This window comes from Canis lupus, chromosome 25 (assembly GCF_003254725.2).
Source record: "Canis lupus dingo isolate Sandy chromosome 25, ASM325472v2, whole genome shotgun sequence".
Classification (NCBI taxonomy): Eukaryota; Metazoa; Chordata; class Mammalia; order Carnivora; family Canidae; genus Canis; species Canis lupus.
Genome location: NC_064267.1, coordinates 43,923,460 through 43,936,797, shown reverse-complemented (window position 1 = coordinate 43,936,797; position 13,338 = coordinate 43,923,460). Strand labels below are relative to the sequence as shown.

The window sequence follows — 13,338 nt, the reverse complement described above, 5'->3', positions numbered from 1 at the left end:
AGGTTGGGTGAGTATGGAGTGCAGACAGAGACCACAGAGACAGGAGTGATTGGCTGCTTTTCTCTGAGGGGGCATTAAGGAGTGGGGCTCCTAGCTGAAGATTGGGAAGCCACCATTTTCACTTTCATCCTCTAAAGCAGAGGGGAAAGCCTTCAGGGAACAAAAGCCACATTGAGCAATCCCAAACAGATTAGTGCGTTGTTGGTATAGTGGAGCATAGCTGCCTTCCAAGCAGTTAGTTAGCCTGGCCCCCTGTCAAGGGCGGTACAATTCCACCAGGGCAAAGATGCCTAAGAATCAGGCAAAAAGGTCCCTCCACCAGAAGATCAAAAAGTACATTCATCCAAAACCAAGTTGACTAATCATTGAGAACTGCAAACCTCCAGCACTAGGGGAATATAGCATATAGAATTCGTGGTTTTTTCCCACAATTCTTTAGTCTTTCAATTTTAATTTTTTTCTCTTTCCTTTTTCAATGAATTTATTTTATCAACTTTTTTTAGATTTTTTTTAATTTTTATTTTCTCAGTTACATTCTATCTTTTCAACATGTTAAATAGCATTTTTGCATATATATAAATTTTTCTTTCTTTACAATTTTGAGATGCAGTTTCTTCTAATAAACCAAAAAAATACACTCAGGATATAGTGTATTGCTCTGTTCTGTTCACATATCTGTTTATATTTCCTTTCTGTGTGTGTGTCTTTTAATTTTCATTTTTAGTTATATTCTATCCTTTCATTGTATTTAATTTTATATTTGTACATATATAAGCTTTTCTTTCTTTACATTTTTGGGATCTAATTTTCTAACACAGAGACCAAAATATACACAGGATCCAGTGTATTGTTCTGTTCTGTCCACCTGTCTGATTATATTTTTTTATTTTTATTTTCCAGTTTTGGCTTTCTTCTGAATTGGTTAATGTATATTTCTCTGGGGTCATTGTTGCCATTTTAGTATTTTGTTCTGTCAGTCATCTATTCTCTGAACAGAATGACAAAATGGAAAAACTCACCTGAAAAAAAGAAAAAAAGACCAAGAAGCAGTACTGATCGCCAGAGACCTAATCAGTATGGACATAAGTAAGATGTCAGAACTAGAATTCAGAATAACAATTATAAAGATACTAGCTGGGCTTGAAAAAAAAAAAAAAAAGCATAGAAGACACTACAAAATCCCTTTCTGGAGAAACAAAAGAACTAAAAACTAATCAAGTCAAAATCAAAAAGGCGATTAATGAGATGCAATCAAAAATGGAGGCTCTAATGGCTAGGATAAATGAAGCAGAAGAGAAAATTAGTGATACAGAAGGCAAAATGATGCAGAATAAAAAAGCTGAGAAAAAGGTAAACAACTACTGGATCGTGAGGGGAGAGAGTTCAAGAGATAAGTGATATGATAAAGTGAAACAATATTAAAATAACTGGAATCCCATAAGAAGAGGAAGGGGGGGGGGGAACAGAAGGTATATTGGACCAAATTATAGCAGAGAAATTCCCTAATCTGGGGAAGGAAACAGACATTCAAGTCCAGGGGACACAGAGAACGCCCCTCAAAGTTAATAAAAATAGTCCAACACCTCAACATATAGAAGAGAAACTTGCAAATCTCAGAATCAAAGAGAAAATATTGAAAGCAGCTCAGAACAAGAGGCCCATAACCTACAAGGATAGAAACATCAGACTGGCAGCAAACTTACCCACAGAGACCTGGCAGGCCAGAAAGGACTCACATGATACATTCAGAATGCTAAATGAGAAAAATACGCAGCCAAGAACACTTTATCCAGCTAGGATGCCATTCAAAATAGGAGAACAAACAGAAACTGAAAGACTGTGTGATCACTAAACCAGCTCTGAAAGAAATATTAAGAAGGATCCTCTAAGCAAAGAGAGAACCTAAAAGGAACACAGACCAGAACGGAACAGAGACAATTTACAGAAACAGTAACTTTACAAGTAATACAATGGCACTAAATTTATATCTTTCAATAATCACCCTGAATGTAAATGGACTAAGTGCCCCCAATCAAAAGACACAGGATATCAGACTGGATTAAAAAGCAAGACTCATCAATATGTTGCCTACAGAGATTCACTTTAGACCCAAAGATACCTCCAGATTTAAAGAGGGGGGATGGAAAACCATTTATCATGTCAATGAACATCAAAAGAAAGCTGAGGTGGCAATCTTTATATCAGACAAATTAGATTTTAAACCAAAGACTAATAAGAGATGAGGAAGGACACTATATCATAATTAAAAGGTCTACCCAACAAGAAGATCTAACAATTGTAAATATTCATTCCCCTAATATGGGAGCAGCCAATTATATAAACTAATTAATAACAAAATTAAAGAAACACATCTATAATAAAATAATAGTAGGGGACTTAACTAACACCCTATTTACTCCAATGCAAAGATAATCTAAGCAGAAGATTAATAAAGAAACGAGGGCTCTGAATGACACACTGGACCAGACAGACTTCACAGACATATTCAGAGCATTCCATCCTAAATTCTTCTCGAGTGTGCACAGAACATTCTCCAGAATAGATCATATAGTAGGTCACAAATCAAGTCTCAAGTGGTACCAAAAATTTGGATCATTCCCTGCATATTTTCAGACCACAATGCTTTGAAACTGGAATTCAATCACAAGAGGAAATTTGGAAAGAACTCAAACACACGAAGGCTAAAAAGTGTCCTACTAAAGAATGAATGGGTCAACCAGGAAATTAAAGGAGACTTTAAAAAAATTCATAGAAACAAATGAAAATGAAAACACAACTGTTCAAAACCTTTGGGATGCATCAAAAGTAGTCCTAAGAGGGAAGTAGACAGCAATACAAGCCTTCCTCAAGAAACAAGAAAGGTCTCAAATACACAACCTAACCTTATACCTAAAGCACCCGGAGAAGGAACAGCAAATAAAGCCTAACCCCAGCAGAAGAAGATAATTAATAAAGATTAAAGCAGAAATCAATGAAACAAAAACCAAAAGAACAGTGGAACAGATCAATGAAAACTAGGAGCTAGTTCTTTGAAAGGATCAAGAAGATCAATAAACTACTGGCCAAACTTATCAAAATGAAGAGAAAGGACTCAAATAAATAAAATCATGAATGAAAGAGGAGAGATCACAACCAACACTGAAGAAATACAATTATAAGAACACATTACGAGCAACTATATGCCAACAAATTGGGCAATCTGGAAGAAACAGATACATTCCTAGAGACATATAAATCATCAAAGCTTGAAACAGGAAGAAATAGAAAAACCTGAACATACCCATAACTAGCAAGGAAATTGAAATGGTAATCAAAAATCTCCCAACAAGCAAGAGTCCAGGGCCGAAAGGCTTCCCAGGGGAATTCTCCCAAACATTTAAAGAAGAATTAATAACTATTCTTCTGAAGCTGTTTCAAAAAATAGAAGCGGAAGGAAAACTTCCAAACTCTTTCTATGATGCCACCATTACCTCGATCCCAAAACTAGATAAAGACCCCACCAAAAAAGGAGACTTAACCCTATGACCTAGCAATTGCACTACTAGGGATTTAGCCCAAAGATACAAATGTAGTGATCCAAAGGGATACCTGCACCCCAATGCTTACAGCAGCAATGTCCACAATAGCCAAACTATGGAAGGAGCCCAGATGTCCATTCAAAGGTGAATGCATAAAGATGTGGTGTATATTACACACACACACACACACACACACACACACACAATGAAATACTACTCAGCCTTCGAAAAAAATGAAATGTTGCCATTTGCAACAACGTGGATGGAACTAGAGAGTATTATGCTAAGCGAAATCAGTCAGAGAATGACAATTATCATATGATCTCACACATATGTTGAATTTAAGAAACAAACAGAGGATCATAGGGCAAGGGAGGAAAAAAATAAAATGATGAAATCAGAGAGGAGACAAACCACAAGAGACGCTTAACCATAGGAAACAAACTAGGGTGGCTGGAAGGAATGTGGATGGGGGGATACCATAACTGGGTGATGGGCATGAAGGAGAGCACATGATGTAATGAGCACAGGATGTTATATAAGGCTGATGAATCACTGGCCTCTACCTCTCAAGCTAATAATAGATTATGTGTTAATTAACTGAATTTAATTTTTTTAAAACAGTGTATTGGTTAAGAAAATAATAATGACCTACTTTAAGCAGATGTAACCCTACTGAACTCAAGTATCAACTGCTAAACTTAAACAGAGGCCAGAATCTTCCTATTAAGTCAAATTACTTTGCAAAAACACTGAAACAGGAAAGACAGAAGGATCCATGGAAAAATTAAGCATTCTCAAAATGTTTTATCAACAAACATGCATATATATATTCTTATCCTTCCAAAGTTTTATATTCCATGCCTCTTTTCAAAAAATAAGAGATAAATAAAATGTTCCTTTTTCTTAAAGGAAGTAAGAGCAAACAAGGCTTAGAAAACCACCACCAAAAATTTTCTATTAGGGACACTTGATATAGGTAAGACTTAACAGTCAAGAGACTAAAGGTGAATACTATAACATTTCAGTTAAAATTAGCATTCCAAATTCACCAAACCTGCCCCACCAGCACCAAAAATGGGACTTTAGACATTCAGCATTTTTTATAGTTTCTGATTACAAATCATGAGAGCTCTTTTAGAACAGTTTTTCTGTTCAATTTCCACCCTAACCATGGGCTGACAGCTATGGCCTGCACATGTTGTCAAACCTGACCCACCCTAGTTCCTGAGGTACAGTACTGTGTTAGCCACAAAGAGAAAGTCACTGTAGTTGAACTCATGTTGAGCTTCTCAGAGAAATAAGGAAGAGACAACCACTAAATAAAATGTGAACAACTGCAGGGTGGCACATTATCATCAATCGCTGCCTTCTGCAATTTATGTAGCAACAGGGTCTCTCCAACTTCCCCAGAATGAAGAAAGAGCTATTTGGAGGACATCCCAATGCATGATCATGTGGTCAAAACACACAAAATGAAATGCCTCTCTCATAATCAGGTACACCACTCCCAGACAGCTCAGAGATTTAAGATGAATGTGACTGGTATTGTCACATTCCCATCCCAAGAAACCAAGAAAAGCAGGGCTGAGTTGAACCTCAGGTAATACACAAATATCCAAGTATTGCGTCACTGCTCAGCTCTTACTGGATTCTTTCTGTAGACATACAAATGGCCAATAGACATATGAATCTTTTGCAGAATCTCTTATTTTAAAGACCATAAACTTGGGAACAACTCAGTATTAAAGATGTTTTTTTTAAAGATGTTCTTATTTATTTGGCGCACAGAGAGAGAGAGCACACATGCGCACAAGTAGGCAGAGCAGCAGGCCAAGGGAGAGAGAGAAGCAGGCTCCCCAGTGCGCAGGGAGCCCAATGCAGGGCTCCATCCCAGGACCCTGAGATCATGACCTGAGTTGAAGGCAAATGCTTAGCTGACTGAGCCACTCAGACACACCCACTTTTAAAGGCCAAAGAGTAAAAAATAAATTAATTAAAATAAAATAAAATAAAATAAAATAAAATAAAAGCCAAAGAGTTCAGCTCTTTATTTGAATGTCAATGATTAACTCTATCCACCAGAAAGAATAGGAAAAAAAAAGAAAATAGATAATGAACCAACCTAGCAGAAATATAATGGGATCTGAGGGTAATCTAACTAAATACTTGGGAGGTTTTGGAGTGGGGAGGACAACCCAAAAGCATTCTCTATCGATGGAATAGCTCCCTTTGGACCAAATAAACTCCACAGACGTTCAAAGGGTGCCTCCCATGACAAAATGCACAAAAAAAGTTATAAAACTTCTTGTACCAACATAATTCAGAATGGAGTCCATGCTTTTTGTAAAAAGTCAAATATCTATATCTGGTCCATTTCTCCTCTTTATCCTATCCCCAGACAGCATAAAAAGCTATCTCAATAATATTAATTGCTCTTGGTTTGCTTCAAAGTCAAATGGTTTTATTCTAACTCTGTATCTTACTTTTACTGAGAACCCTAGGAGACTCGCAGGTACACATATAAGTGACTTGGCTTTGTCAAAAGAGAATGAAAATCAACTTTCTATCACTTCCAATTATAATGAACCTAAGTCAGCATCCCCCAAGACGAAATACTTTTTTAAAATAACAAAGTGATGATGAATTCACTGTTGTTAGCCTCTTCAGTAGATATTTTAACATAGCAAATGACATTGTGTAAATTCACAACTGTTTTTAGAGTAAGAACCTAAATAATCAAATGTAGTCTACTCTTGTCTCTCCAGAAACTTTAGAATTTTTTTTTTAAGATTTTATTTTTTTATTCATTAGAGACACACACAGAGAAAGAGAGAGAGAGGCAGAGACATAGGTAGAGGGAGAAGCAGGCTCCACCCAGGAAGGCGGACACGGGACTCGATCCCGGGTCCCCAGGATCATGCCCCAGGCCAAAGGCAGGTGCTAAACCGCTGAGCCACCCAGGCTGCCCGAAACTTTAAAATTTTAAGTAAGAATTTAGAATTTTAAAGTTATAAGGAATATCAGACAATCTAATCCACCCCCAATTTTACAAAAGTTTTACAAAAACTTTTTAATTTCCTATTGTCAGAGCAAAGGCTACATCTTCTTTGAACAATTCCTCTCTTTACTCTCCCTGCTAAGACAGGGAACAGGGAACATTCAGACCCTGGTTCTGATAATCTACTCCTAGTCCACCTGTGAGCATTTTTGCAGTTCATACCAGTTCACACCTGACATGGACATGAGCTATGTATGCTCATAAATCCAGACCAGTGGTGGTTGTGGGATTTATCTATGTATAATTTATTGCCTCTACTATCTCCTTCCTCAGAGCTTTCTGGAATGCCTCTAAACACTGAAAATTACCAAAACACCCACAAAAACAGAATGCAGGATTGTCCTAGTATGTACAACCAAAACTTACAACTGGGCCTTGATAGTGCTTTTATAGTCAGTTCTTAGTTTCTTAGAGGTGAATCATTTAGCATTTTTTTTCTCCCTCTGAGACAATATTACTACTCCATCAGTGGCCAAATAGGAGAATAAGGGGCAAAAAAACAAGCCAATCCTAATATCACAAGTGTCTAAAAGACTCTTAATAGGACATGCCAGGAATATAATTTCAAGTAGGAGAACAATTTGGGCTTTTGAAACATCAGTAACTCGGGATGCCTGGGTGGCTCAGCGGTTGAGCATCTGCCTTTGGCCCAGGGCATGATCCCGGAATCCAGGATCAAGTCCCACATCAGGCTGTTTGCAGGGCGCCTACTTCTCCCTCAGCCTGTGTCTGTCTTTCTCTGTGTATCTCTCATGAATAAATAAATAAAATCTTTGAAACATCAGTAACTTTTGCTTAACTTCCTTTAACTATTATAGGCAAATTAAACTATGACAACACATTATTTGCACATTCAAATCATATCACTTTAACTTACAGGAACCTAACTAGGCCCTACATTCTAGAGGACCTTTACTCTGGCCCTTCTTCAGTCACACTTCTCCCCATAGGTAAAGAGCTCTCAGGGCCAAAAGGATGTGCATCCCTGGGATCATGAGCCCCAAACCCACATCCACGGCATTTTTCCCAGGTCTGCTAGCCTGCGGGAAGACCACAGCCAATGGTGGCACCCATTGGACTTGACAAGTGGCCAAAGGGCAGGCATTTCTAAGGCATGTGGACAGAATTTGGACATGTGGGATAAGATGCTCATGTAGGTGCATGCAAGGGCCCTCAATGAATGGGAGGAGAGGGGTGCACAGTGGAGACAGCAAAGAGGGGACAGAAAGCCAGGATTGGGAGGGGAAGAGGAGCAGGCCAGAGGCAGACCCTCTGCATGCGGGCCACAGTTCAGGATAGAGCTCCAAGGAGTCTAATAGTTCTACATGCGAACCCAGGTACACAGAGGTACATCTGACAAGAAATATATTTTATTTGTCATGAATATATTTTACCTAATAACTTCTAAATATTTAATATAAAGTATGTGTGCCTCAAAAAAAATAAAAAATAAAAATAAAGTATGTGTACCTCCATTTGTACCCTTGTCCTAGGCCCCACACTTGTCAGGAACCAGCCTAACAGGGATATAACTTAGGGAAATTCAATACCATGTTCTCAGGGAAGAAAGCAAGCAAGCAGTAAAATTTTCAAAATGCTCTATGTAGTTCCCCTTAACATTCCAATCAATGAAAGGAAACTTCAGTGTACACTGATGGGAGACTTTGTAATCCTCTCAGCACCCAGGTGTGTCTCAAGATGAATTCCTTACTCCACTGGCTATGATTCTCATACTTAACAACCCATGTTTTTCATACACAGGGCCCCTATTATAATCGAGCTCCCTCAACTGGCATGCCAATGAAGAAACGGTTATTCTTTCTAAAGTAGAGAAAATGTTAGTTATGCTGGACTTACTGAGAGATGATCTATCTCTAACATGGCATACTCCTAAGAAATTTTCATGGGTAATTCTTATGATTACCGAATGTGATTTTCACCTTATAAAGCAACATCGGGAACCAACCACTATGTGAACTATGCTTCCCCAGAATGATAAAACTGCTCCTAAGGCTAAGTCACTGCCTCAAAGCTGACCTTCAGTTGAACAAAGTACCAGGGTAAGAATACATAGCATATTCCCATCACAGGAACAGAATAGGATTCAGAGAGAACAAGGTGACACATCAGTGATACTTTTTCTCTAATCCAATGGGTAAGATGGAACTTGAGATACAAATGTGAATCCTTGGCTTCTGTAGGACAAGGGGAAAAAAAGAACTAAAAAAAGCTTGAGAATAGGTCCTTAAGGTTATTTTAACACCACCACCACCTGGGAAGCACATGACTGAACTTGTATTCTCACTAAACTTACCATTTAACATCTTGAAATATGTTAACTGAAATATATATACGTATTCCATTTCCTCATCAATAAGCTCAGGTTTATTCCTGTGCTCTCTTCCACAGTTAAAACATCTTAATTTTATGGCTATCCTATTTATGGCAGCCTGGAAAAGTCACATCAGGAATTCAAGAATATTGCTCCCCTAGCTTTGCACAATCAAGCCTTATCCAAAGACCTCCTGCTAACTACATGTCGGAGTGAACTTCCCTTAAATGAGAAGGCCTGGTAAAATGAGTCATGAACAGAAGAAAGGATATAAAGATCCAATGGTGAAGAGCCTTATACCAAGTCCTATCACCTGCAGAAAAGTGAAGTGAGAAACTCAGACCAAAAGAAAAAAGCATTACACATTTTTTTTGGACAAATTTGCAGATTAGCTCATGCAGTAGATCGAAAGTAGATAGCTTATTTGTTTGGGAAAGATTAACTTAAATTAGTGGAAAAAACCATAAATCCCTTGAAGCTATAAACCCAGAACGTCCAACTGCAAGAACTGGTGGGTGTCATGTGGGCTCAGCTGCTCTCTGCAGCCCTAGTAACAAATGCCGTCCCCTTCACTTGCAGCATGAGTTTAAGACTGGCAAAAGGGGCTGTTAACCAAAGGCAAATTTTGCTTATTTAAATTTGTAACAAATCCTTGCCCATCCTCGATTTTGTTTTACTACTCTACTTTTTAGTTAGAATATATATTTCAGTTTCAGAGCACATCTAAAAAATTAAATGTGACATTAAGTTTATTATAAAGTTACTGAACTTACCGGGGAAGGAATGAAGGCTTCATGAAACTTCTTTGGATTAATTCTCAATACACCCTTTAAAATAAAAAAATAAAATCTGTGAAAATTTAACTAGTTATATACACTTACAGGTTTTCCATACATATGTTATTCTCTAATAAAAGTTTTTAAATTAATTAAACAGCTCAATCTCGAAAACAATTTAGGCATATGAGAACTACTCATTAAATGCATGAAACATGATTTATATTGATGTAACACAGGTTTCCATCAGAAACAGAACCCACACTGGCACCTTGCTATGAACACGCAGAGGTGAGAAGGAACAGAGCTTGGCATGGAGTAGGAAAGCGACAACCATGGGGATTTTATGTGCCCCCATGTGCTAGGCTTCACATTTTAACCTTCATTTTAAGAACAAGATTATGTGGGGATTACATCCCACTACATAACGGCCTTTTTTTATTCACTGAGATCTTTCCATAGCTGCTTGTTTCTGTGACAGTTTTCAAAGTGATACAGGTTGATTTCCAACCTGGATACTTAACCTTGAGAGACCAGATGCATATTTTTTACTCTGGCTCTTCTGCAGAGCTGAATGAGTCAATAATTCAAAATGGTCCAGAACCAGCTCTTAATGTAAATGGGAGTCCTGGCTCCGGCAGCCAGGCCACCCAGTCTGCCTTCAGCTTCATGTTATTCCAGCACCAAATCAGGGTCTGCTTCTATTTACGCACAGGGGTGCAGGTGGGGGCCGTCTTCAATAGCGGTTCAGTATTTTAGGCTCTTGCAGGAAGCTGTCACCCTCCCAAGGTTCCAGCTGCGTTTGAAGGCCACTGGAACACATGGAGACAGGCAGTTATTTTCCTAAGAGCCAGACTCAAAGGGTGTCTTGAGAAAGTGTTTTAAATAACACTTCCCCCCTAAAATGTTGAAAGATTCAAAGATACATTAATTAACAAACTAAGTGAGGGTATAAAGAAGAAACTAGTTCCCCCCTTCAATGTGTACCATGTTTAAAATTACAAATTTCCATGCAATAGTTTATACTATTGTTAACATCCCAACTACATTTAATTTAAGATTTATTGAATACTGTATTCAAGACCCTGAGACAATGTGGAGAGAGAGTGAGGATCAAGCTCAGTCCTTGTTTACGAGGGAAAATACAAAGGATGCTGTGAGGGTACAGCAGACTTTCAGCTGGGGACACCAGGAAAGTCTCCACAGACAGTGTCTGACCTGGTCCTGATGGAGGAGAAAAACTGGCAAACAAATTAGAAGGGAAATACGGGTAAAGAACCCCACATAAGCAAGAGAGCTTCAAAGGACAAATACTCTCCCACCGTACTGGAACTCTGCTTAGGGTAAGGGTGGGGAGGGGACAAGGATGGCAAAGCTCCCTGAGGCCGGACCCTTTTCATGAATGTCACTGCAATTTCACTTCCAGGACAGCTGTTTATTGTCGAGGGAAGGGAAACAAAAAGCTTATTACATTTATCCTACATTTGTATCGACTCAACAAAATTTCCTAAAGACTAGCATGGCAGGCACTACGCTAAGCGATGGGGACACGATGGGGTGCTCTCCACTAGAACACAGTATCTAGTGAAGGGAAGATGCTCCAAGTAAATCAAGTCAATTCATTTGAATTAAATTTTTAAAAAATTCATTTTCTGATTCCAAACACTGCTTTCTGACCTAAGGTTTGTTTTGTTTCTCCCCCTGAATTGCTACTCTTCTATAATCCCTTCCAGCCCACTGAACAGTTACTACCTGAAGAAGCAGAGAGGTAAGAAGGCCCTCTGCTGTGAAAAGGCCTTTCGGTACAGAGCACGTAGAGAGGAACTCAGGAATCTCCCTTGAGAGGGCAGATCGCACTGAAGAAAAGAAACTCTAACAGAATTCCACAGTAGACCAGAGTCCACCCCACACCCTGATGAAAGAAGCTGTCAGTAAAGCAGGTCAAGAAACGGTCTTTTAACTAAAAGAGACTTCCAGCAAGGTTTTGTCTTACTCACCTGCAAAAGTACAGGACTTTCATTTCCATATTTTTATGACCATCACCTAATCTACCCCAATCCCTCATCACTCATCTTCCTCCTCACCCTTTCCAAGGCCTGGAACTCGATCAGTGAGGCTTCTCCATGCTCATCTCCTCTGTGAATGCTCCTTGACTTAACTGAAACCTGGCTGTCCCCTGATATGATCACTTCCCTTGAAGTGCTCTCAGAGAGTCTATTTTATCTTTCCTATGCCACGTGCCTGAAGGACCGGAGAACGTTTCCCAAACTGTTTCCCCTCTGTAGCTTCAAAATTATTTTTTTTCCTCCATTCTTATTTCTTCCTAAGATTTTATTTATTTGACAGAGAGCATAAGAAGGGGGAGCAATAGGCAGAGGGGAGAGGGAGAAGCAGGTTCTCTGCTGAGTAGGGAGCCCGATGCAGGGTTCAATCCCAGGACCCTGAGATCATGACCTGAGCCAAAGGCAGATGCCTAACCAACTAAGCCATTCGTGCCCCTTTTCCTCCATTCTTGATTAAAATCCAGATCTTTTGAAGATCATATCATTAGCTCCTGCTATACCTCCTCAGTGCTATCATCTTCAAACCCTTTGATTATCCTGATTCACTAATGCTTTGATTCATTGGTCACTGTCTTCCTCTGTACCCCCATTTCTATAAACACTTATGGAACTTTGTATCCATATGGTTGACCATACAGCCCTAGTCAGTCACTCTAACCAGCTCTTCCTCCACCCACCCTAACCACTGTACCCCATGTTCACTACCATCTCTTGGCATCATTGCTAATGATACCAATTCCAAATATAAAAACTCAGATATCACACTTTATGATCTTCTATCCTTCCATCTCACTTAAGACCCCACTTCAGCAATTCTTTGTCTTCACTAAGACTTCTAACCCATGGATCTGACCACATTCTGTCCCCACACTATGTTTAGTCCCTTGCTTAGCCACCTAGTTGCCAGGGCCTGTCATTACCTCCTGCCCTTGCAAACCATGAGTCCTGGGTCCACTTGCCCTCTTCTATTCAACTAGCCAGCCCCCACTCTCGGTTAGCCCCACCTATCTGCCTTCTTCATGCCTACACCCAAGGGGCTGAATGTTACTATAGAAAAATACCACACAACTGGGCTAATTAGCCTAGCTTGGCAATCACAAACATGTTTTATTTGGCTTACAGGATGTTTGAGAATACTTAAAGCAAAGGAATTTCACACATAAATGTATTTCCACATTTTCTTGAAAAACCAGCTAACCCTCCATAGCAGCAACCACCTGAGTTGAATCATAAACGCTTCCCTTATAGCAATAAAAAAATCTCAAATAACACTTATATAAGTATACTACATGTTACTCACTGTTTTAAGAGCTTTATATCCATCAACTAATTTAACCCTCAAATCAATTCTATGAGGTAGGTTCTACTGTCCTCCCTTTTACAAAGGAGAACACTGAGAAATCAAGAGGTGCCCACTTCCACACCACATTCAAACCTAGCAGTCTGGTTCCAGCATCCTCACGCATAACTGCCTCAGACTGCTTCTGTTTGCCACAGTCATCACCAGGGCCTCTTTGCTCATTTATGCCATCTGCTCCCTTCCCCCACCACTCCAGCACCACCTTCC

General features: G+C 39.2%; 1 protein-coding gene across 8 annotated transcripts in view; it reads right to left on the bottom strand.

Moving 5' to 3' along the window:
* Positions 1 to 13,338, bottom strand: part of DIS3L2 (DIS3 like 3'-5' exoribonuclease 2) — a 346,474-nt gene that overhangs the window by 278,121 nt on the left and 55,015 nt on the right. For all 8 annotated transcript variants that reach the window (XR_007405942.1, XR_007405943.1, XM_049101307.1 and 5 more), the window contains one exon: positions 9,706 to 9,759. Coding sequence is in view for 6 of the 8 variants with exons in the window: in XM_049101307.1 (XP_048957264.1) it covers positions 9,706 to 9,759 (54 nt within the window). In the remaining 2 variants the exon portion in view is untranslated. The remainder of the gene's footprint in view (positions 1 to 9,705; positions 9,760 to 13,338) is intronic.